We start from the raw sequence: 25443 nt of genomic DNA, 5'->3' as shown, positions 1-25443 counted from the left end.
AAAAATTAGCTGGGCATGGTGGTGCACGCCTGTAATCCCAGCTACTTGGGAGGATGAGGCAGGAGAATTGCTTGAACCTGGGAGGAGGAGGCTGCAGTGAGACAAGATCGTGCCAGTGCACTCCAGCCTGGGTGACAGAGCAAGATTCCATCTCAAAAATAAATAAATAAATAAAAATAAAAATAAAAAATGTAACGGGAAAAAGTAATGGGAGTAATGGATTGGGTCAAATGTTAAAGACAAGATTAACTCAGAGAGCTGAGAGATGACTACTAGGAATATGGATGGTATTAAAGACCGTAAACAAGACTATTTTAGTAGAATGGTAGAGAAAAACTTGATTGAAGTAGCTTCAATTAATAACAAAAGTAGTAGTAGAGAAACAGAGTGGACACTTCTTTCACATTTTCCTGTCAAAGAAACTGATGTGAGGTAACAGATGAAGGGAAGTATGAGGGGGTCAACAAACGGTTAAACCTGATGATACCTAGTGGGTTGATATAAGTAATCTCATAGGAAACAATAGTATTGTTGTATAGAGAACTACAGGAGTTCTATTATTAAGTAAACAATGAGTGGGATCTTGTGAACAAATGGAGATGCTGGTGTTACGTAAGAGCAAAAAAACTTTGATGTCAGGATCCTTTACACTGTTACATTACTGAAGCCCTCCAAAAGCCTCTGTGTATGCAAGTTACATCTATCAGTATTCGCCATACTGAAATTAAAACTAAAATAATTTTAAATATTTTAAAATGTTACATGCTAATAACATGACTTTCTCTGAAAAGTAACTCTTCAAAACAAAAATTTGGTAAGAATAGTGGCGATGTTACATTTTTACAAATCTCCTAAATGTCTGTTAGTAGAACAGGATTTCCCTATTCACTATTCTGCAATGTTTTATTTTCATTAAAGTACAAGAATATCTGACTTGACATAGATATGCAGTTGGAAAGGCAATATTTAATATTTAAATAGTCCTTTCAGATAACTGGATATACTTCTGTTACCACACCCAAACCCAACAAAGTGGTCACTTGTCTTTTAAAAAAAAAAAAAAAAAAAGTCTTGCTCTGTCACCCAGGCTGGGGTACAGTGGCACAATAGCTCACTGCAACCTCCACCTCCTGGGTTCAAGCCATTCTTGTGCCTCGGCCTCCCCAGTAACTGGGATTAAAAGAGGGCACCACCACACCCAGTTAATTTTTGTATTTTTAGTAGAGACTGTTTCACCATGTTGGCCAGGCTGGTCTCAAACTCCTGACCTCAAGTGATCCAACACCTTGGCCACACAAAGTGCTGGGATTACAGGCAGGAGCCACCATGCCCAGTCAACAAGTGGTTTTTTTTTTTTTTTTTTTTTTTGGAAACAGCCTCTCACTCTATTGCCCAGGCTGGAGTGGCGCGATCTTGGCTCACTATAACCTCTGCCTCCTGGGTTCAAGCGATTCTCTTGCCTCAGCCACTTGAGTAGCAGGGATTACAGGTGCATGCCACCATGCCCGGCTGATTTTTGTATTTTTACTAGAGACAGGGTTTCACCATGTTTGCCAAACTGATCTCAAACTCCTGACCTCAAGTGATCCTCCAGCCTCAGCCTCCCAAAGTACTGGGATGCAGGCGTGAGCCACCACACTTGACCAACAAAGTGGTAATTTCTTAAAGGTTAGTTGTACTGTACAATCTGAAAACATGATGAACTTCTCATACTGGTACATTAAAAACCAGTCTATCTTGTATTCTAGATCTTCTACTTATGATTACATAAACCCAAGGTCACAGCAGCAGTACTCACAATAAAAAGCAAGGAAATTCTGACACACCACAACATGGATGAACGTTAAGAACACTATGCTAAGTGAAATAAGCCAGTCACAAAAAGGTAAATATTCCATTATTCCATTTATATGAGGTACCTAAAGTAGCCAAATTCATAGAGACAGAAAGCAGAATGGTGGTTGCTAGGGGAGACAGAAAGAGGGAGTTTTTACTGGGTAATAGTTTCAGATCTGCAAGATAAGATTGGGTATACAGGCCGGGCGTGGTGGCTCAAGCCTGTAATCCCAGCACTTTGGGAGGCCGAGACGGGCGGATCACGAGGTCAGGAGATCGAGACCATCCTGGCTAACACGGTGAAACCCCCGTCTCTACTAAAAAAATACAAAAATCTAGCCGGGCGAGGTGGCGGGCGCCTGTAGTCCCAGCTACTCGGGAGGCTGAGGCAGGAGAATGGCGTAAACCCGGGAGGCGGAGCTTGCAGTGAGCTGAGATCCAGCCACTGCAGTCCAGCCTGGGCAACAGAGCAAGACTCCGTCTCAAAAAAAAAAAAAAAAAAAAAAAAAAGATTGGGTATACAACAATGTGAATTTACTTAACACTACTGACTTACACACTTAAAAAGATGGAAAATTTTATATTATGTGTATTTTACCACAACTTAAAACTCAATTTCATCAGAACAGTCATAAAGTATTAGGATACTGTCAGTCTCACAACAGCAGTTGATATATAACTTATCCAAAATTTTTATTTTTCATGTGAAAGCTCACATTCTATCACTAGCACCGATACTGTCAGTTATTTCCCTTAAAGTGACAGGCTCACTGTATTCATTTTGGAGAAAACATCTGCTAAGTATCAAGTCTAAATAAAAGTTTGTCTGTTGGTCATTCTTTCAAAAATAAAACTTTTGAATAAAACATTCTTTCCAATAAAAGCCAGTAAATAAAGTTACATGAAAAAAGCTTAATCAACTCTTAATTAAAATCACACAAGGGCTTTTCATAAAAAAAACCATTGTACCTACTTTTGATATGCTGAAGCGCTCCATCCATAATTCCTATTTTGCCAGGTTACCTTAAAGCCACGTAGTCAAGGACTGAGAATTAATAAACTTAAGTCTGTAATGCTTCATCATGGACATTTTCTAAGTGAAGGTGATAGTGAAGAACACAAGAATTGCTAGTACTGTTTGTTGCCACTGCCTTGATTTATGTTAAGGGAACAGCAGGTTTATCCACCATTACTTTTGCACGATCAGTGCCAGTGGTCAAAAAGGCAGTCTTATTATTACAAAAACAGTTTTGATCTTACATTATCCCTGAAAAAGTACTTGAGACCGAAGGGTATACAAGAAAAAAACTTTGAGAACTGCTGAATAAGAGCATGAAAAGGCATTCAAAAGGAGAGAATATATGGCTACAGATATATGGCACAGTGTTAAGAAATTTCTCTTCGTATTGTTTATTCAGTGAACAAACAAAAATCCAGAACCAAACATAAAACAAAGGAAAAATCATCAGGTAAAAAGCAAGATGAGGGGTATGATGTTGACTGTTTAAGAAAATATAAAGAAAAAGTTGATCAACTGGGTGCCGTGGCTCATGCCTGTAATTCCAACAACTCGGGAGGCTGAGGAGGGAGCATCATAGGGAGGTCAGGAGTTCAAGACCTGCCTGGGCAACATAATAAGACCCTGTCCCTAAAACACACAAAAAAAACTTAGTCTGGGAGGCTGAGGCAGGAGGATCTCTTGAGCCCAGGAGTTTGAGGCTGTACCAAGCCAAGATCAGGACCCACTGTACTCCAGCCTGAGTGGCTGAACAATACCCTGACTCAAGGAGGAAAAAAAGAGGAGGAACGATTAAGCAGTTCAGCAGAATGGGAAAACAACTTGACTTGAGAAATGCGGTATAAGTGCCAATCAAAACTAAAAACGCACTTTAGGTCAGAGGTTATAAATTTAAGGTGAGACTAACAATGTGTTTTCCAACCATCCTTCATGTTTCTCTCAGAATCAGAATATTCTGGTCTTCGAAAAATCAAATGCTTATGCCAAGCATGGTGGCTCACACGCCTGTAATCCCAGCACTTCGGGTGGCTCAGGTGAGAAGATGGCTTGAGCCCCAGGAGTTTGAGGCCAGCCTGGGCAACATGACAAAACCTCATCTCTAAAAACAAAATACAAAAATTAGTCAGGCATGGTGGCACACATCTCTGGTCCTAGCTACTCAGGAGGCTAAGGCAGGAGGATCACCTGAGCCCAGGGAATGTCAAGGGTGCAGTGAGCCACGATCGCACCACTGTATTCCAACCTGGGCAATGGAGTTTAATATTGATGATTACATATCAAGCACTGTGTTTTGGGTAGCCTAGCTTCATTTAGTCAGTCCAGAAACTTAAATACTATGGTTTAAGTAACCCCCTTAAAAGTATTGTGTTTAGGATCAATCCTAAACAGTATTCAGTATTCATACCACCCAAATACCAGATTAACTCACAAGACATTTTGTTTTGTTTTGTTCTGAGATGCAGTTTCGCTCGTCACCCAGACTGGAGTACAGTAGTGTGATCTTGGCTGACTGCAACTTCCGCCTCCCGGGTTCAAGTGATTCTTCTGCTTCAGCCTCCCAAGTAGCTGGAATTACAGGCACTCGCCACCACACCCTGCTAATTTTTGTATTTTTTAGTAGAGATGGGGTTTCACCATGTTGGCCAGGCTGATCTTGAACTCCTGACCTCAGGTGATTCACCAACCTCGGCCTCCCAAAGTGCTGGGATTACAGGCATTAAGCCACTGCACCTAGCCCTATTTTTTTTCTTTCCTTGTTTTTGGAGACAGGGTCTTACTCTGTCACCCAGACTAGAGTGCAGTGGCCGGATCACAGCTCACCACAACCTCGACTTCCTGGGCTTGCCACAATCCTCCTACCTCAGCCTCCCCAGTATCTGGGACCACATGCAAGTGTCACAATGAACAATTTTTAAAAATTTTGGTACAGATGGGGTCTTGCTATGTTGCCCAGGCTGGTCTCAAACTCCTGGGGTCATGTGATCCCCTCAGAGATGGAGGTCTTGCTTGGCCTCTCAAAGTGTTGGGATTACTGGTGCAAGCTACCACACCCAGCCAAACAGTATTTCATAAGATTTATTTTAACCCTTTTCCTGTTTAGGAAAAAAAAAAATAGTACAGCTCGCTGCCAGCTCTCATTTAATTTTACATAAACATGTTCTTTGAAGCTGAAGCAAATCTGACTTTCAGTGTGAAAATAAAAATATAAAACTGTTCTTGGAGTTATTTATTTATTTTTGGAGACAGAGTCTCACTCTGTCACTTAGGCTGGAGTGCAGTGGCACAATCTTGGCTCACTGCAACCTCAACCTCCGAGGTTCAAGTGATTCTCCTGCCTCAGCCTCCCAGGTAGCTGGGATTACAGGTGCCTGCCACCACGCTCAGCTAATTTTTGTATTTTTAGTAGATACAAGGTTTCACCATGTTGGCCAGGCTGGTCTTGAACTCCTGACCTCAAGTATCAGCCCACTTCAGCCACCCAAAGTGCTGGGATTACAGACATGAGCCATCGTGCCTGGCCGGAGTTATTTCTCCACACAACTAACATCAGAATCGTCTATTTCAGAAAAATTGGATTCATCAAATGAATCTTTGGCCAACAACCATTTGAGAATAATGTTAACATCATACACAGGAATGCTACGTTTTCTAGGATTTGACATTTATAGTGATTGAGAATTACCATATTTTGTAAATGGAAATACCATTACTAAAAACAGAATGCTATAAATAGAATGATGTCTTTTTATCCAAAATCGATATATTAGAGTGATGTGAAAATAATAAAGGAGAGCTATTTCATGGCATTTATCACTGGGTAAATGCTGCAGCCCCCCAAGCACCACCGGCAAGTATTCTCGGGGCAAATGGGAAAAGGGTTAAATAACCAAGATGACAATGGGATTTCAAACATGAAAAACATAAAACCCTGTAGACACTTAAAAAATGTATTTGTGGCCGGGCGCGGTGGCTCACGCCTGTAATCCCAGCACTTTGGGAGGCCGAGGCGGGCGGATCACAAGGTCAGGAGATCGAGACCACGGTGAAACCCCGTTTCTACTAAAAATACAAAAAATTAGCCGGGCGCGGTGGCGGGCGCCTGTAGTCCCAGCTACTCAGGAGGCTGAGGCAGGAGAATGGCGTGAACCCGGGAGGCGGAGCTTGCAGTGAGCCGAGATTGCGCCACTGCACTCCAGCCTGGGCGACAGAGCGAGACTCTGTCTCAAAAAAAAAAAAAAAGTATTTGTGGGCCAGGTGCGGTGGCTCAAGCCTGTAATCCCAGCACTTTGGGAGGCTGAGGTGGGCGGATCACGAGGTCAGGAGATCGAGACCACCCTCACTAACATGGTGAAACTCCATCTCTACTAAAAATACAAAAAAATTAGCCGGACATGGTGGCGGGCACCTGTAATCCCAGCTACTTGGGAGGCTGAGGCAGGAGCTGGGAGGCGGAGGTTGCAATGAGCCGAGATCTCGCCACTGCACTCCAGCCTGGGCGACAGAGCAAGACTCTGTCTCAAAAAAAAAAAAAAAAGAAAAAGAAAATTCGGCCGGGCGCAGCGGCTCACACCTGTAATCCCAACACTTTGGGAGGCCAAGGTGGGCAGATCACCTGAGGTCAGGAGTTCAAGACCAACCTGGCCAACATGGTGAAACCCCATCTCTAATAAAAATATAAAAATTAGCCAGGCGTAGTGGAACCCGCCTGTAATCCCAGCTACTTGTGAGACTGAGGCAGGAGAACTGCTTGAACCCAGGAGGCAGACGTTGCAGTGAGCCAAGATTGCACCACTGCAATCTTGCCTGGGCGACAAGAGCGAAACTCCATCTCAAAAATAAACAAAATAAAATAATTAGCCTGATGTGGTGGTGCATGCCTATAGTCCCAGCTACTCAGGAGGCTAAGACAGAAGAGTCCCTTTAGCCCTCGAGTTCAAGGTGGTGGTGAGCTATGATCACATCACTGTACTCCAGCTTGGGCAACAGAGCAAGACCCTGTCTCTAAAACATAAAACAAGAAATCTCTAGAGATGTAACCTAGCATCTACCTTTTGGGTAAGCTTTTTAGTTAATTATTATGCCCACCTCTGATTAAGAAACATAGTCACTGCAGGTGTAGATCTGAGATTAAGAAAAACAAAGAACCACAGTCATATCAAGATGGAAAAGTTACAGGGGGAAGAGGTGAGACGGGCCTGGTAGTTTACATCTATAATCCTACACTTTGAAAGGCTGAGGCAGGGAGGATTGCTTGAGGCTAGGAGATTGAGAACAGCCTTGGCAACACAGCAAGACTCTATCTCTCCAAAAAACTTAAAAATGAACCAGGTGGGCCAGGCGCAGTGGCTCGTGCCTATAATCCCAGCACTTTGGGAGGCCGAGACGGGTGGATCACGAGGTCAGAAGATCGAGACCATCCTGACTAACCCCCATCTCTACTAAAAATACAAAAAAAATTAGCCGGGCATGGTGGCGAGCGCCTGTAGTCCCAGCTACTAGGGAGGCTGAGGCAGGAGAATGGCGTGAACCCAAGAGGTGGAGCTTGCAGTGAGCCTGAGATTGCGCCACTGCACTCCAGCCTGAAAAAGAGTGAGACTCTGTCTCAAAATTAAAAAAAAAAAAAAAGGAGCCAAGTGTAGTGGCATGTGCCTATAGTCCTAGCTACTCAAGAGGTTGAGGTGGGAGGACTGCTTGAGCCCAAGAGTTCAAAGTTATGGTGAGCCCTGATTGCACACTGCACTTTGGCCTGAGCAACAAAGCAACATCTTGCCTCTATCAAAAATAAATTAAAAAACAAAAACAATGAAACTGTAAAGTTATATTTCTTAGTTTATGTTCCAGATATGAATCTAATTATATACCATGTAAATAATCTTACCTCTCCACTTTATCTGCAGATGTAGAAGGAGCAGGAACATCTTCAATTCTGCAATAAAAAAATTAAGGAGAAAAAAGGTAAAACTGGAGACAATTATTAAGCCTGAAAATAAATTCAGAAAAATATAAAGGAATAAAAAAGCTGTCATTTATTAAATACCAACGTATTATTTACTTACATTATCAAATTTAATTCTTATTCAAATATCCAGGGCTGAAAATAAGTAGCAACTTCATAGCTATAACCACAGGGATGAAGAACAACTTGAAAGGCAGTGCGGCCGGGCCCGGTGGCTCAAGCCTGTAATCCCAGCCCTTTGGGAGGCCGAGACGGGCGGATCACGAGGCCAGGAGATCGAGAGACGATCCCGGCTAACACGGTGAAACCCCGTCTCTACTAAAAAATACAAAAAAACTAGCCGGGCGAGGTGGCGGGCGCCTGTAGTCCCAGCTACTCGGGAGGCTGAGGCAGGAGAACGGCGTAAACCCGGGAGGCGGAGCTTGCAGTGAGCTGAGATCCGGCCACTGCACTCCAGCCTGGGTGACAGAGCAAGACTCCGTCTCAAAAAAAAAAAAAAAATACACTATAACTAAAATATAAGACTCTGAATTGAATACCATTACAAGCAAGGAACCAGTAAAAACACTATTAAATAACATTGTAAAGCACTTATCAGTGATAAGTTTTCTTTTCTCTTTTTTTTTTTGAGATGGAGTCTCGCTCTGTCGCCCAGGTTGGAATGCAGTGGCGCGGATCTCGGCGCATTGCAAGCTCCACCTCCCAGGTTCATGCCATTCTCTTGCCTCAGCCTCCTGAGTAGCTGGGACTACATGTGCCCACCACCACACCTGGCTAATTTTTTTTGTATTTTTAGTAGAGACGGGGTTTCACCGTGTTAGCCAGGATGGTTTTGATTTTCTGAACTCGTGATCCGCCTGCCTCGGCCTCCCAAAGTGCTGGGATTACAGGCATAAGCCACCGTGCCCAGCCGATAAATTTATTTATATTCTTGCTTAGCACAAGCCTAGACAAATAGAAAAGAGGCTAAACTAAGGCAGTACTTGTACAGTTGGAAAAAAAGGAATTAAAGCAGTGTTTCTCAAATTGTAGTCTGTATGCAAACCATTTGGAGGAACTGTTAAAACAGTTTGAGCTCCACCCCCTACAGTTTCTGAGTCAGAAGGTTTGAAGTAAGGTTCAAGAATCTGCACTTCTAACAACTGCACAGGTGACACACTGCTGGTTTCTAGAACCACGCTCTGAGGACTACTGGACTGAGCAAAATTTATAAACCGATGATGAACAAAATTATATGATACTGATGAACAAAAATTATAAACAGATGTTCATGTCCTATCTGGGCAATAGATATGTCTGATCCAGTTTTGTTTTGTTTTTGAGACAGTCTTTCTCTGTTGCCCAGGCTGGAGTGCAGTGGTAATCATCTTGGCTCCCTGCAACTTCTGCCTGCCAGGTTCAAGCGATTCTCCTGCCTCAGCCTCCCAAGTAGCTGGGATTACAGGTGCCCGCCACCATGCCCGGCTAATTTTTCTATTTTTACCAGAGATAGGGTTTCACCGTATTAGCCAGGCTGGTCTCGAACTCCTGACCTCAAGTGATCCTCCCGCTTCAGCCTCCCAAAGTGCTGAGATTACAGGTGTTAGCCACCGTGCCCGGCCTGATCCAGTTATTTTTTAACATGTTAATTCTAATAGCCACTACATTTACAACTATGAAGCTATGACTTCATAGTTTTATGAAGTTCATTATGAATTTTTAGAATGAGTATGAAGCTAGAGGAAATTACAGTGAAATTACTTAGTAATTTGTTTGGAGAAGGCCATTTTAAATCCAGAAATCAGACGGGGTGCAGTGGCTCTCTACTGTAATCCCAACACTTTGTGAGGCCGAGGTGGGAGGACTGTTTAAGCTCAGGGGTTTAAAACCAACCTGGGCATCACAGCAAGACCTGTCTCTACCAAAAACAAAATTAGCTGGGCACGGTGGTGTATGCCTGTAGTCCCAGCTACTCCAGAGACTGATGTGGGAAGATTGCTTGAGCCCAGGAGATAGAGGCTGCAGTGAGCTATGATCATACCACTATACTCCAGCCTGGGTGACAGAGCAAGACGCTGTTTCAAATAAATAAATAAGTAAACAAACCAGAAACTATAGGATATTGATAGATTCTACTCCATCTAATCCATTTCACAAAAGGTTAACTTAACAAATATACATAGAATCTTACAGTCAACAGGAAAAAAAAGCCCAATGGGAATAGATTAATGGATTTAATATAAACAAACACCAAAAAAACACAAACACTTGACCACCTGCTACTGCTCATTCTTCTTTTTTTTTTTTTTTTGAGACAGAATCTCGCACTGTGGCTCAGGCTGGAGTACAGTGGCATGATCTCAGCTCACTGCAAGCTCCGCCTTCCAGGTTCACGCCATTCTCCTGCCTCAGCCTCCCAAGTAGCTGGGACTACAGGCGCCCCCCACCATGCCCGGCTAATTTTTTTGTATTTTTGTAGAGATGGGGTTTCACCATGTTAGCCAGGATGGTCTCTATCTCCTCACCTCGTGATCCGCCCACCTCCGCCTCCCAAAGTGCTGGATTACAGGTGTGAGCCACCGTGCTTGGCCGCTCATTCTTAAGAGAATCAAGGCCGGGCGCGGTGGCTCAAGCCTGTAATCCCAGCACTTTGGGAGGCCGAGGCACGAGGTCAGGAGATCGAGACCATCCCTGGCTAACATGGTGAAACCCCGTTTCTACTAAAAATACAAAAAACTAGCCGGGCGTGGTGGCGGGCGCCTGTAATCCCAGCTACTCGGAGGCTGAGGCAGGAGAATGGCGTGAACCCAGGAGGCGGAGCTTGCAGTGAGCCGAGATCGCGCCACTGCACCCCAGCCTGGGCGACACAGCGAGACTCCGTCTCAAAAAAAAAAAAAAAAAAAAAGAGAATCAAAAAAACTATACTTAGAAAGTATGTTTTACCCAGGCCGGGCGCGGTGGCTCACACCTGTAATCCCAGCACTTTGGGAGGCCAAGTCGGGCGGATCACAAGGTCAGGAGATCCAGACCACGGTGAAACCCCATCTCTACTAAAAATACAAAAAATTAGCCGGGCGCAGTGGCAGGCGCCTGTAGTCCCAGTTACTCAGGAAGCTGAGGCAGGAGAATGGCGTGAACTTGGGAGGCAGAGCTTGCAGTGAGCTGAGATTGCGCCACTACACTCCAGCCTGGGGGACAGAGCAAGACTCCATCTCAAAAAAAAAAAAAAAAGAATGCTTTACCCATCAAATAGTCAAAGATAGGGTTAAGGAGAAATTGGTGCTCCCATACATTGCTAACAGAAATTCAAGGCTAGGCAGGGTAGCTCATGGCTATAATCCCTGCACTCTGGAAGGCAAAAGGACTGTTTGAGGATAGGAGTTCAAGACCAGGCTAAGCAACAAAATGAGACCCTTTCTCTATTTCTTTTTTTTTTTTTTTTTTTTTTTTTTTGAGACGGAGTCTGGCTCTGTCGTCCAGGCTGGAGTGCAGTGGCCGGATCTCAGCTCACTGCAAGCTCCGCCTCCCGGGTTTACGCCATTCTCCTGCCTCAGCCTCCCGAGTAGCTGGGACTACAGGCGCCCGCCACCTCGCCCGGCTAGTTTTTGTATTTTTTAGTAGAGACGGGGTTTCACCGTGTTAGCCAGGATGGTCTCGATCTCCTGACCTCGTGATTCGCCCGTCTCGGCCTCCCAAAGTGCTGGGATTACAGGCTTGAGCCACCGCGCCCGGCCCCTTTCTCTATTTCAAAAAATTAATTAAAAAAAAAAGAAGTGTAGGCTGGGTATGGTAGCTCACGCCTATAATCCCAGAACTTTGGGAGGCCGAGGTAGGTGGATCACCTGAGGTCAGGAGTTGGAGACCAGCCTGGCCAACATGGTGAAACCTCATCTCTACTAAAAATACAAAAATTAGCCAGGTATGGTGGCAGGCGCCTGTAATCCCAGCTACTCGGGAGACTGAGGCAGGAGAATCACTTGAACCCTGGAAGTGGAGGCTGCGGTGAGCCAAGATCTCACTAGTGCGCTCCAGCCTGGGCAAAGAGTGAGGCTTGGTATGACTACAGTCATGCGCAACCACGTCTGGCTTATTTTTGTATTTTTTAGTAGAGACGGGGTTTTGCCATGTCAGTCAGGCTGGTCTTGAACTCCTGGCTTCAAGTGATTCACCCACGTTGGCTTCCCACAGTGTTGGGATTACCAGCGTTTGAGCCACAGCACCTGGCCTTTTTTTATTTTTTTTTTTTTTTGAGATGGAGTCTTGCTCTAAGGCTAGAGTGCAGTGGCACAATCTCGAGTCACTACAACCTCCGCCTCCCGGTTTCAAGCCATTACAGGCGCCCACCACGCTAATTTTTGTAAACTGTTGTCTCAGCTACTTGGGAGGCTGATGCACAAGAATCGCTTGCGCCTGGGAGGCAGAAGTTGCAGTAAGCCAAGATCAGTTCACTACACTCCAGCTTGGGCAACAGAACAAGACTCTTTCTCAAAAAAAAACAAAAATAAAAAATAAATAAATTATATATAGATACATAAAAAAGAAAAAACTCAAGACAAACCTCTTGGCCTAGAAATGTTGAATAATTAACAAAATGTATGTAATCAATGCATAAAATATATGTAGGTACTAGTCTATCTTATTTACTACCATAAAATGCACACAAATTATAAAATGTTAAAATTCGTCAAAATACACAGACCATACACGGCACCATCCACAGTTGAGATATGTAAATGAACAAAGATGTAGTATTAAATCATAACTGTGGCCGGGCACAGTGGCTCACACCGAGATGGGCGGATCACCTGAGGTCAGTAGTTCGAGATCACCCTGGCCAACAAGGCAAAAACCCCAAAAAATTAGCCAGGTGTGGTGTTGCACACCTGCAGTCCCAGCTACTTGGGGGGCTGAGGCAGGAGAATTGCTTTAACCTGGGAGGCGGAAGTTGCAGTGAGCGGAGATTATGCCACTGCACTCCACCCTAGGTGACAAAACTCCCTCTCAAAAAAAAGAAAAAAAAAAAGAAAAAAAAACCGAGAACTAGTTAGAAAGCTAAGAATGACAGGATTAATTTAACATTTAGATATACATCACCTTAAACAATACTGTTTTAATGGCATGAGGGGACAAAAGCCAACCTAAGACTTTTTGCAGATGACAAAACTGTGGTCCAAGATCACTACTGAAGCAATGAAGCTAGTATCAAAGCCAACTGTAAGCCAGGTGAGGTGATGCATACCTGTAGTCCCAGCTACCCAGAAGGCTGAGGTGGAAGGATTGCTTGAGACTAGGAGTTGGGAATCCAGCCTGGGCAACACAGTAAGATCCCCATTTCCTAAATTTAAAAAACCTGAACTGAGGTTTATTTCTCATTCCATTTTTTTTCCTTTCTACTGGTTCGGAAGTTATATTTATTCTTTCAATGTTTATCCTCGAAGTATAATGTACATTCTTACCTAAAGTCTAAATTCAAGTCATTTTCTTTAACCTACCCTTAAACATGAGGACCTTATAAACTTGACTTCTAAATGTCCCCACTAACTTACTTAACTGAGGCACATGCTTTCATTGTTCTCTCACACTAATTAGATGGGGAAACGAGGGAATGAAATGAAAATACCAGCCAGGCTTGGTGGCTCACGCCGGTAACCTCAGCACTTTCAGAGGCCCAGGTGGGTGGATCCCTTGAGCCTAGGAGTTGGGAGACCAGCTTGGGCAACATGGTGAAACCCGTCTCTATAAAATAGATACTAGAATCAGCTGGGTCTTGTGGTGTGCGCCTGTAATCCCAGCTACTCAGGAGGCTGAGGTGGGAAAATCACTTGAAGCCCAGGAGGTAGAGGATGCAGTGGGCAATGATGGCATCACTGCACTCCAGCCTGGGTGACAGAGACCCTGCCCCCTACCACACACACACACACACCCAGCACATATAATTGCTCAGTTTTAGCTTTCAATTTATGGTGTGAGGAACTACTTAAATGGTTTGCTTTCTTATAGCCACATATAAACTTTCTGTACGTATAACCTGCCAGGAAGCTGAGACTAAGTTCACTAATGACCTAACTCTGGCAAGACACAGGGGACCTGCAAGAGATATTTGTTGCATACTTTTATCTCAAAAAAATAAAAATAAAAATAAAAAAACACATACACACACCTGGTCCTGCGCAATGGCTCACACCTGTAACCCCAACACCTTGGGAGACCAAGGCGGGAGGATTGCTTGAGCCCAAGAGTCTGAGACCAGCCTGGGTAACATCAAGACAAAAACTTAGCCAGGCGTGGCGACTGTAGTCCCAAGCTACTAGGGAGGATCACTTGAGCCCAGGAGTTCGAGGTTGCAGTGAGCTATGACCACAACACTGCACTCTAGCCTGGATGTGAGAGCCAGACCCTGTCTGCAAAAACAAAACAAAAACACACACCTGTCAGTGAAATACTGACTGCCAGAGCTATCCAGGAAACATTATAAAAAGGAGCTCTTTTTATAACAGCTATAGTACGACTCTCAAGCCCTATCTATACTGCTCATATCGAATCAATGGGGAAAGAGGCAGGTAATGGGAGTTTGAAATTAAAATTATATTTCCCATGAGTTCCCAGATGATTGTCAGGGTGACTTGAGAACCACTGCTCTACAAGAATGCAGAGAAAACAAAAGGTGGTAAGCAAAGATGTAAGTAAATCTCTAACTATAAGCAAACTAAGACATAATCATGACAGAGTGTAAGCCTATAGAATATCAATTTAAAAAACTTCACAGCAACCATTCCGTTCACAGGGAAGGCAGCTAACCTCTAAAGCGCACAAGATTAGAAAAAGAAAAAAAAAACAGAACCAGATCACTAAAAAAATAAGGCAAGATTGGGAAATCAGACCTACTGTATGGGAAACAGCACTTATTTCCTTGAACTCATGTAGTGTTTCCCTCCACTGTTCAAAAAATAGATTACGCCTGAGTGGCACTGTGCTGCTTTCAAAGCAATCCTATCTTGTTTCCCTCCAGCCCTTCTCCACTTCGTGCACACTACTGCCGATTCACCTAGCAACCAAACAGTGCTGGTGAGAGCTCCAGACGGCGCTTCCTGAAGACGCTTTGCGTCCGGATAATGTTCCCCCGAACAAGGCAACACCTCCGAAGTCTAAAGAACTACAATCCTCCCCACCACAGGCAGGGGCTCACAGAGTCGAGGGGAGCGATAACTATCTCCCAGCACAAGACGTGAGCGAGGCGTGAGGGGCGGAACTAGCCTCACCGGTCCCACAGAATAGTCCAAATGCTCCCGCTGGAGCCGCAGCGGCCCCAAACAATAGAGTTTTCCCGCCTCCTCAAGGCCCCGCCCCCTGCTCCAGAGCCGGCAAGGGAAGCGAAAGCTCGCGCGCAAAACCCCGCCCTCAGCAAGGCCCCGCCCACCCCGACCCCTCAGGTCCAGCCTCCTTCCTCGTGCAGAGTTTTTTTTTTTCTTTTGGCGCCAAATCTCCGTTGGTTATATTCCTGGGTTATCCAGGGACTCTACCCGAGGCACACGCTGGGGACAGAAGGGGAGTGAAGGCCAACTCGTGCGCCAGGGCCCCGCCTCCCGGCCAACCGCCCCGGGCCGGGGGAGGAAGGAGAGGGGCAGGCGATGGATACAGCCGCCGCTGCCCCCGGCAAGATGGCGGCCGCAAAAAGCGGGGCAGGGGGCGCCAGCCGACCGCCGTTACCGCTGGTGCGCGAGGCTCTCAGGCCAGAGGAGGACTGCTCCAGTGACCGGGCCTTCCCGAACAGCGACAGCTGCTCCCGGGAAGGCAAGTACGCCAGCCCACCGGTCTGTCCCTTCTCCGGAGCCCCCGTCCATTTGCCCTCCCCGCGGACTGGCCAGTGCCTCAAGCTTTCCAGTCCCGCTTACTTGTTGGCAGAAACCAGCTCCGCGGCGACGGCGGCAGTAGCTGTGGACTCAGTGGCCATCGTTCCCCTGAGGTGGCGAACCAGCGAACGGAATAGAGCCTGTGAGAAAAACAGGCAATTTGGGACGCCAGAGACTCACTCAGGGACAGAAAATGGCAGATTAGAGACCCCGCGCGGCTGGGGCCCTCTTATATACGAGGGCCCTTCGCCCCGCCCATCCACTTCCGGGTCCTCCCCCTCGGGTTTAAAGGGCCAGGACTCAACACCGCCCCACCGTCCGCCGCAGGCCTACCATTATCTAAGGACACCTCCTGCCCTCTCCATATGGCTCCGCGGGGTTGTTTCCCTCCCTAGCCCGCCTTGTCCGATAAACAGCAACTTCCTGCTTCTCCACCAAGTCGCATAAGAACTGGAATCTTGCCACTACAACTCCTGACAGGACGCCCCTGCGGCATCCAGAGACAGGGAAGCCAGTGCTGCTCTCCATGTTTAGGGCGAGTAGCCGAGAGTCTCCTTCCGGCCTGGATACTGAGGAAGGTGACTTAGACGTTCTCTCCGTCCTCTGAGTCGTAACGGACGGACACGCAAGAGCCGAGGACGGGTACTAGCAGCAGCGACTAGAACTGATCTGGGTGAGATCTGGGCCTCAGCAACAACTGACGCAAGAAGATTTTGTTCTAGGATTGGCTACAGCTGAAACTACCGCGCTTGATTCAAAGCTCGGGGCTGCAGCGGAAGGCGGCTGGCTCCTCCCTCTGAACCCCTCCCCTTTGGCTGGCCCAATCCGCTGATGCCATCGTCTTAGGCCCTACCCAGACTCCAAATCTGGCTGGTTTAATGCTCCCAGCGCTTTTCGTCCACTCCTGGCTATGATTTGCTGAGTGACTACTACATGTAGGGGTACTGTGATTAGACCCTTTAAAGCTATTAGCTATCTTGTTTAATCTTAACAATGCTACTAGTGAGATCGGTGTTAGTCTGTTTCTTAGAAAAATAAGCAAAGGGGCCAGGCGCGGTGGCTCACGCCTGTAATCCCAGCACTTTGAGAGGCCTAGGCTGATGGATCACGAGGTCAAGAGTTCAAGACCAGCCTGGCCAAGATGGTGAAACCCCATCTCTACTAAAAAATACAAAAAGTAGCCGGGCGTGGTGGCAGGCGCCTATAATCCCAGCTACTCGGTGAGGCAAGAGAATATTTGAACCCGGGAGGCAGAAGTTGCAGTGAGCCGAGAGCTGGCCACTGCACTCCAACCTGTGCAACAGAGCAAGACTCTGTCTCAAAAATAAATAAATAATAAATAAATAAAATAAATAGGCCAAAGTTCCAGCCTGGCCAACATGGTGAAACCCCGTCTCTACTAAAAATACGAAAATTAGCCAGGCGTGGTGGCAGGCGCCTGTAATCCTAGCTACTCAGGAGGCTAAGGCAGGAGAATCACTTGAACCCGGGAGGCAGATGTTGCAGGGAGCCAAGATCTTGCCACTGCACTCCAGCCTGGGCAACAGAGCGAGACTCCATCTCAAAAAAAAAAAAAAAAAAACAGGTCAAGGAGGTGTGACTTGTTCAGAAAGTTGCAAGACAAGTCAGTTATGGAAAGCAGTATGCCTCATTTCCTGCAACTGGCTGACTGAAAAATAACTGGCAGGCTAAAAAGCTGCACTTCCTCACACCTGGAACATCATCCATTCCTTTTCACCATGGCCCAGTCTACGCTGATCAGAGTAGGGGTTTTTATTTCCTTTTAGGTTCCAGCATATTGGGAGAGATTCCTGGAGAGGATTCTTATTCCAATCTGTTACGGCTCTAAGAGGTTGAAATCTTTGGGGCTAGAGAGCTGGACATGAAAATGCCAATTCCTATGGCAAACACATGTGGGCTCTTCCGTTATTAGCTAGGTGACGTGAGCCAGGTCTGGTAACCAGGATTGTAATCGAATAGCTGGGATTAAGGTTAAGTGTGAAATGAGGACATATTAGTAGCCACCTCTTAAGGACATTTTGAGAATTACAGGTAATTAGCACTGTGTCGGATTCATGCTAAGCACTCATTGAATGGCTTACCACAGTCTGATGACATCGTAAATGGAGGGTGTGGGGAGGGGAGATCTCTACAAACTCCTTGCAGCCAAGGTTAGGGCCTGAGAAAAACTTTGCAATTGCTAGTGTGACTGATTCATCCATTAAATTAACATTCACTGAGTAACTATGAGATACAAGACTTTGTACTAGGTTCTGGGGACAAAAGACATGGACTCTACCTTTGAGGAACTCAGATAAATATATTTTGAAATATATTTTAGGCTGGGCATGGTGGCAGTCACCTGTAATCCCAGCACTTTGGAAGGCCAAGGCAGGTGGATCACTTAAGGTCAGGAGTTCAAGACCAGATTAGCCAACACAGTGAAACCCCATCTGTACTAAAAATACAAAAATTAGCCGGGAGTGGTGGCAGCTGCCTGTAATCCCAGCTACTGGGGAGGCTGAGGCAAGAGAACCCCTTGACCCCAGGAGTTGGAGGCTGCAGTGAGCTGAGATTGTACTACTACACTCCAGCCTGGGTGACAGTGAGACTCCATCTCAAAAAAAATAAATAGCTGGGTGCAATGGCTCACGCCTGTAATCCCAACACTTTGGGAGGCCAAGGCGGGTGGATCACAAGGTCAGGAGATGAGACCATCCAAGCCAACATGGTAAAAACCCATCTGTACTAAAAATTCAAAAATTAGCTGGATGTGGTGGCAGGGGCCTGTAGTCCCAGCTACTCAGGAGGCTGCGGCAGGAGAATCACTTGAACCCAGGAGGTGGAGGTTGCAGTGAGCTGAGATTGCACCTCTGCACTCCAGCCTGGGTGACAGAGTGAGACTCTGTCTCAAAAATAAATAATAAATAAATAAAAATAAGGCCAGGCCCAGTGGCTCACGCCTGTAATCCCAGCAGTTTGGGAGACTGAGGCAGGCATGAATCACCTGAGGTCAGGAGTCCGAGACCAAAATCAAACTTCAGTTTCACAATTGTCTTTCCTGACACCTGGCTTTTCAAATACTTCAGAAGGGCCCCTGCAGTGTCCAGAAAAGAGAGGTAAACAGGATTATTTGAAACATTTAGGTACATGGGACTATGTTCAATCTTCTTTAGGTTATATTTTGGTGAATAATACATATTCCGAAATTGTAGGGAATTTCTAAAATTCTAATGTCTGAGTATATGCTCTCAATCATAATTAAGTTTTGTAAACCACAGAGATAATCAAACTTCTTTGTCAATTGTGCTTCTAAGTGTAACTACCCTGAACATTTTGTTATTCACAGATAATTGTTGTTTTGTTTTAATCCTTTTCAAAACATGGTTTATAATAAGCTATAGAACTTTGACAGGTACTCTCAAATACAGGTTTCTGATAACTTTGGAGATTGTGACATTGGAATAAAGGAAAAACATACAAGATTCATGAAGAGCTAAAATGTTCATAAATATCAAGTAAAACAAGAGTTCAATGAATGTACTCAAGAAACTGAAGCAAACTTTTTAACTTTTGCTTGGAATATTGCTGATCCTTGTTTTGTTTTTCGGAGTCAAGGAAACTTATTTTGAACTATTTATGGCCTTTCATAAATTGAATAAGGTATACTCTTGTGACCAAAATCTAGAGCATGTTTTTTGTTTCTCTCGGCCTTGTTCCTCTGGAATTTGGAAACTATCTGTGAGTATTCTTTTTTGTTTGTTTTTTGAGATGAAGTCTCATTCTTGTCCCCCAGGCACAAGTGCAATGTCACGATCTCGGCTCACTGTAACCTCTGCCTCCCGGGTTCAAGCGATTCTCCTGCCTCAGCCTCCCGAGTAGCTGGGATTACAGGCGCCTGCCACCACGCCTGGCTAATTTTTATATTTTTAGTAGAGACGGGGTTTCACCATGTTGGCCAGGCTGGTCTCGAACCCTTGACCTCAGGTGATCCGCTCACCTCGGCCTCCCAAAGTGCTGGAATTACAGGCGTGAGCCACTGCACCGGGCCTCTGTGAGTATTTTTAACTTGTGGTAATATAGTTGTTTGCATCAGTGCAGTAAGAATCCATTTTCTTTTGCAACAGGATGCAATTGGAGAAACTGGTTGTTTTACCAAGGCTTTGAATGCAAGGGTATGCTTCCCTTTAAGCAGTCAAGCTCGAGTTGCAGAGCCAAAAAAATCCCCCTGGGGAAAAAACTGGCTTCATACCCTTGCCTACACAGTCCCTGTGCAGGATTCCTGACCTGTGGTCAGTAAAGAATGCCACTTTTTTTTTTTTTTTTTTTTTTTGAGACAGACTCTCGCTCTGTTGCCCAGACTGGAGTGCAGTGACATGATCTTGGCTCACTGCAACCTCCATCTCCCAGGTTCAAGCTATTCTCCTGCCTCAGCCTCCTGAGTAGCTGGGACTACAGGCATGTGGCACCACACCCGGCTAATTTTTTTTTTGTACTTTTGGTAGAGACAGGGTTTCACCATGTCAGCCAGGGATGGTCTCAATCTCCTGACCTTGTGATCCAACCGCCTCGGCCTCCCAAAGTGCTGGGATTACAGGCTTGAGCCACCGCGCCCAGCCAAGAATGTCACTTTCTTTTTTTTTTTTTTTTTTTTTTTTTTTGAGACGGAGTCTCGCTCTGTAGCCCAGGCTGGAGTGCAGTGGCCGGATCTCAGCTCACTGCAAGCTCCGCCTCCCGGGTTCACGCCATTCTCCGGCCTCAGCCTCCCGAGTAGCTGGGACTACAGGCGCCCGCCACCTCGCCCGGCTAGTTTTTTGTATTTCTTAGTAGAGACGGGGTTTCACCGTGTTATCCAGGATGGTCTCGATCTCCTGACCTCGTGATCCACCCGTCTCGGCCTCCCAAAGTGCTGGGATTACAGGCTTGAGCCACCGCGCCCGGCCAAGAATGTCACTTTCTAACTGGCCCAGGAGTTCCAAGTTTATCTTGGGACCTTAAGAGAAGAGGATCACCCAACTCACAGGTATTTGAGGATAAAAACCCTTGGCTGGGCTGGGCTTTAAAAGGTCTTCTCTAAGAGTCCTTGTGAAACAGAGTTGCATCAAAGCCAATGTAAAAGGCCTATGTAGAAATAGTTATTCTTGCTGCACTGTATGCAACTAATTAGGCCAACTATAAGACTAAAGTCTATTTTGCAAACAACTCAGTCCTATCATGATTTTTCAACAAAAATGAGAACTGGTAACAAAAGAAAATTTGAAAAAAAAAAAATGAGGACTGCTAAGAAAGAAATTATGTTTCAAAACGTATACATATGTCATTAAATTATTTTTGTTTGTTTGTTTTATTTGTTTTTTGAGACGGAGTCTTGCTCTGTTGCCAGGCTGGAGCGCAGTGGCACGATCTCGGCTCACTGCAACCTCTGCCCCCAGGGTTCAAGCAATCCTCCTGCCTCAGCCTCCTGAGTAGCTGGAACTACAGGTGCGCACCACCACAGCTAATTTTTGTATTTTTAGTAGAGACGGGGTTTCACCATGTTGGCCAGGATGGTCTGGATAACTTGACCTCATGATCCACCCACCTTGGCCTCCCAAAGTGCTGGGATTACAGGCGTGAGCCACTGCGCCCAGCTTCATTTGTCATTAAATTCTAAACTCATTAGTTGTTTTTAAGTCTTTCCCTACATTTTAGACTAACCCTGCTTGTTCCTGTGAACCAACCAGCAATCTCCAGCTACAACTCAGAAAGAACAAAAGGGATGAGTAATGTAGAAATCTGAATCAATATTCTAGTTCTGAGCAATTATACATCAAATCCCGCCCGGCAATGAGAATAAATAGGGTGCCCATCACCCGGAGGTTTCCTTTTTGGAAAGCAAGACCAAGGGAGCTAACCAAAGACAAGCACCATGCACCCAAATCCTAGCAGGCATAACTATAGCCTCCAGTTATCTGGGTGTGTCACAAGACATCCTTTTCTCTCCCTTGTTACAGGAGGACTCAATTCCACAGCTTCACTTTAGCATTTGGCTCACGATAAAGAGTCCGTGCAACTCCCTCCAAGACACATTTTTGTCTCAAACTCAATTCCAAGCTTCGGGTCAAAGCTCTAGGAAAGAAGACTGGATCTGAGGGATCCAGAGGAAGATGACAATGGAAGTTAAAAGGCACGGCACAGGTGAGTGTGGCTGACTCCTGCCGGTTAAGCCAAGCTTCCTGTTTCATGAATAAAAGTCATGCTAGTATCCATGGCATAAAGGAAGTCTAGGGAATTCAAGGCTACTGACAGCAGGGGAGATAAGGCATATGTGGGTAGAGTGAATAATTCCCACCCCCACCCCCCCTAGTTAACATGGGCGAAAGCCTCTTTAACACCCATGGGTGGCATGCTGTTGCAGTCACCAGAACTCAGGGACACAAGGATGGTGGAAAGAAAAAGGAATGCCTCACTTTCCCTCCCTCACATACCCCAGGTATTTGCTAGGAAGAGAAAGGAACCAGGGGTGCCTGCTTCCCTCTTTCTGGATGAGTAGCCATTCACCTTTAGTTTGTATTTCTTTTGAGTGCATCTTGAACTCCTGGGACTCCTTTGAAAAAACACTTTTTTTTTCTTTTTCCTCCCCTGTTCTCTCTTTACAAATAGGTAATTGTGTCTCCACACGACGGGATACTCCCCTCAGATACATCCTCCAAACTGAGAAAGAGTTTTTTTTTTTTTTTTTTTTTTTTTTTTTTTGAAACGGAGTCTCACGCTGTTGCCCAGGCTGGAGTGCAGTGGCGCGATCTCGGCTCACTGCAAGCTCCGCCTCCCGGGTTCCCGCCATTCTCCTGCCTCAGCCTCCTGAGTAGCTGGGACTACAGGCGCCCGCCACCGCGCCCAGCTAATTTTTTGTATTTTTAGTAGAGACGGGGTTTCACTGTGGTCTCGATCTCCTGACCTTGTGATCCGCCCGCCTCGGCCTCCCAAAGTGCTGGGATTACAGGCTTGAGCCACCGCAGAGAAAGAGTTAATTTCCCAAACTTTAAAGTGGCTGACTTAGGATTGGGCCCAGGGGAAGGGAACCCAGAAGCCTGACATGCCAGCAAAAGGGTAAAAGTGTTTTTACCAGCTGGGCTTTTGGCCTCCCTCCCCCATGCAAACTGGTAAAGGGTCTCAGGATTTTTCACCTGTCCTTACCCTTGTTTTAGTTTTGACACATGTTTTCTAATAACCCAGTTTGTCTCTTCTCAGCTTCAGGTCATCAAACTCCAAACAGACATGCAACCAGAGCCTTGGATGATGGCCCCTTCTGCAGGGGACCCTAAGATAGGCCTCTGAGAGAGATCTGACTGCCATCTTCCCAAAACAGCACCCCCTGCCAGCAGGAAGCAGTTAAGATCGGTCTTTGTCCTTAGCCTCACTCTAAGGGCAGTTAGATGTACTTCTTTAGATGGGGAAATGAGACAGCCAAGTATAAAGGAGTTCCCAGAGAACCTCTAACTGGCCTGTGCACTGGGAGAATGGGGTGGAGCCATGGAAGTTCATGCTGTTTGCAGTGGGGAGGAGCCTGGCCCCTCCTGTTCCTGTGAGGAACCTGGGATTCAATCTGTGAGATGAGGGCCTGTTAACAGGAATCCCTCTCTTGCTTTGCTGTGTTGTTTTTCCTTTTTCCCCAATAAATTCCATCCTCCTTGCCCCTCAAAGTTTCTGCGAGCCTAATCTTTCCTGTTCATGTGAAAAGAACCTGGATTTTCCTACAACCACAATTATTAGACAAAGATGTCTGTTGCTAATTTTTCAGGTAAGTTGTTAACAACAACAAAATAGACATTTGCTATAGAGAATGTTAATGTTAGGCAGGGTGAGATGTTTGAGTCAAGACTAATTTCTGAACAGTCTGGAAAAGAAATAAAGTAATCCTATTTACAACAGCTACAAATAAAATCAAATACCTAGGAATTAGCTTAACCAAAGAAAAAAATATCTATATTGAAAACCATAAAACACAAAATAAATTGAAGAGGACACAAAAAAATGGAAAGATACTCCATGTTCATGAATTGGAAGAATCAATATTGTTAAAATGTCCATAGTACTGAAAGCAATCTATAGATTCAATGTAATCACTATCAAAATATCAGTAACATTCTTTACAGAAATGGAAAAAACAATCATAAAATTTATATGGAACACAAAAGACCCAGAATAGCCAAAGCTATACTAAGCAAAAAGAACAAAACTGAAGGAATCACATTATCTTACTTCAAATTTTGTTACAGAGCTATAGTAACCAAAACAGCATGGTACTGGCATAAAAACAGACATATAGACCAATGGAACAGAATAGAGGACTCAGAAACAAATCCAAACACCTACAGTGAACTCACTGTCAACAAAGGTGCCAAGAACACATACTGGGGAAAAAACAGTTTCTTCAATAAGTGGTGCTGGGAAAACAGGATATCCATATGCAGAAGAACAAAACTAGACTCCTATCTCTCACCATATACAAAAATTAAATCAAAATGAATTAAAGACTTAAATCTAAGACCTTGAGATATGAAACGACTACAAGAAAAGGGAGAAACTCTCCAGGACATTGATCTGGGTAAAATTTCTTGAGTAATACCCCACAAGCACAGGCAACCAAAGTAAAAATGGACAAATGGGATCACATCTAGTTAAAAAGCCTCTGTACAGCATAGGAAATAATCGATAAAGTGAAGAGATAATCCACAGAATAGGAAAAAAATATTTGCAAACTACCTCTCTTACAAGGGATTAATAACCAGAATATATAAGAAGGTCAAACAACTCTATGGGAAAAAATATAATCCAGTGAAAACAGGCAAAACATTTGAATAGACATTTCTCAAAACTAGACATACAAATGGAAAACAGGCATATGAAAAGGTGCTCAACATCACGGATCATCAGAGAAATGCAAATCAAAGCTACAATGAGATATCATCTCACCCCAGTTAAAATGGCTTACATCCAAAAGATTGGCAATAACAAATGCTGGTGAGGATGTGGAGAAAAGGGAACCCTCAAACACTGTTGGTGGGAATGTAAATTAGTGCAACTACTATGGAGAACATTTTAGAGGTTTCTTAAAAAACTAAAAATAGAGCTACGATATGATCCAGCAATCTCACTGCTGAGTATATACCCAAAAGAAGGGAAATCAGTGTATCAGAGAGATCTGCACTTCCGTGTTTGTTGCAGCACTGTTCACAAAGATTTGGGAGCAGCTGGGTGCAGTGGCTCACACCTGTAATCCCAACACTTTGGCAGGCCAAGAACCTAGGAGTCTTGAACCTAGGAGTTCAAAACCAGTTTGGGAGGGCCAGGTGCGATGACTCATGCCTGTAATCCCAGCACTTTGGCAGGCCAAGGCGGGCAGATCACTGGAGGTCAAGAGTTCAAGACCCACCTGGCCAACATGGGGAAGCCCCATCCCTACCAAAAATACAAAAAATGAGCCAGGTGTCTTGGCGGGCACTTGTAATCCCAGCTACTCGGGAGACTGAGGCAGGAGAATGGCTTGAACCTGGGAGGTGGAGGTTACAATGAGCTGAGATGGCACCACTGCACTCCAGCCTGGGTGACAGAGCGAGACTCCATCACAAAACAAACAAACAAACAAACAAAAAACAGCCTGGGCAACATAAGGAGACCTCATCTCTACAAAAATTAAAAAAAAAAAAAATTATCCACATGAGATGGTGCATACCTGTGGTCCCAGCTACTCAGAAGGCTGAGGTGGGAGGATTGCTTGAACCTAAGAGGAAGATTTGGAAACAACATAAGTGTCCTTTAAC

The 25443-nt window shown here is 45.1% G+C and overlaps 1 protein-coding gene across 6 annotated transcripts in view; it reads right to left on the bottom strand.

Moving 5' to 3' along the window:
• Positions 1 to 16683, bottom strand: part of NASP (nuclear autoantigenic sperm protein) — a 39873-nt gene extending 23190 nt beyond the window's left edge. For all 6 annotated transcript variants that reach the window (XM_050798186.1, XM_050798191.1, XM_050798195.1 and 3 more), the window contains exons 1-2: positions 15683 to 16683; positions 7734 to 7781 (exon numbers count right to left, since the gene is read on the bottom strand). In XM_050798186.1, the coding sequence (XP_050654143.1) occupies positions 7734 to 7773 (40 nt within the window). In that variant the 5' untranslated portion in view covers positions 7774 to 7781; positions 15683 to 16683. The remainder of the gene's footprint in view (positions 1 to 7733; positions 7782 to 15682) is intronic.
• Between the last annotated feature and the right edge of the window lie 8760 nt (positions 16684 to 25443).

Source organism: Macaca thibetana, chromosome 1 (assembly GCF_024542745.1).
Source record: "Macaca thibetana thibetana isolate TM-01 chromosome 1, ASM2454274v1, whole genome shotgun sequence".
Lineage (NCBI taxonomy): Eukaryota > Metazoa > Chordata > Mammalia > Primates > Cercopithecidae > Macaca > Macaca thibetana.
This window is presented reverse-complemented; position numbering and strand designations above follow the sequence as displayed.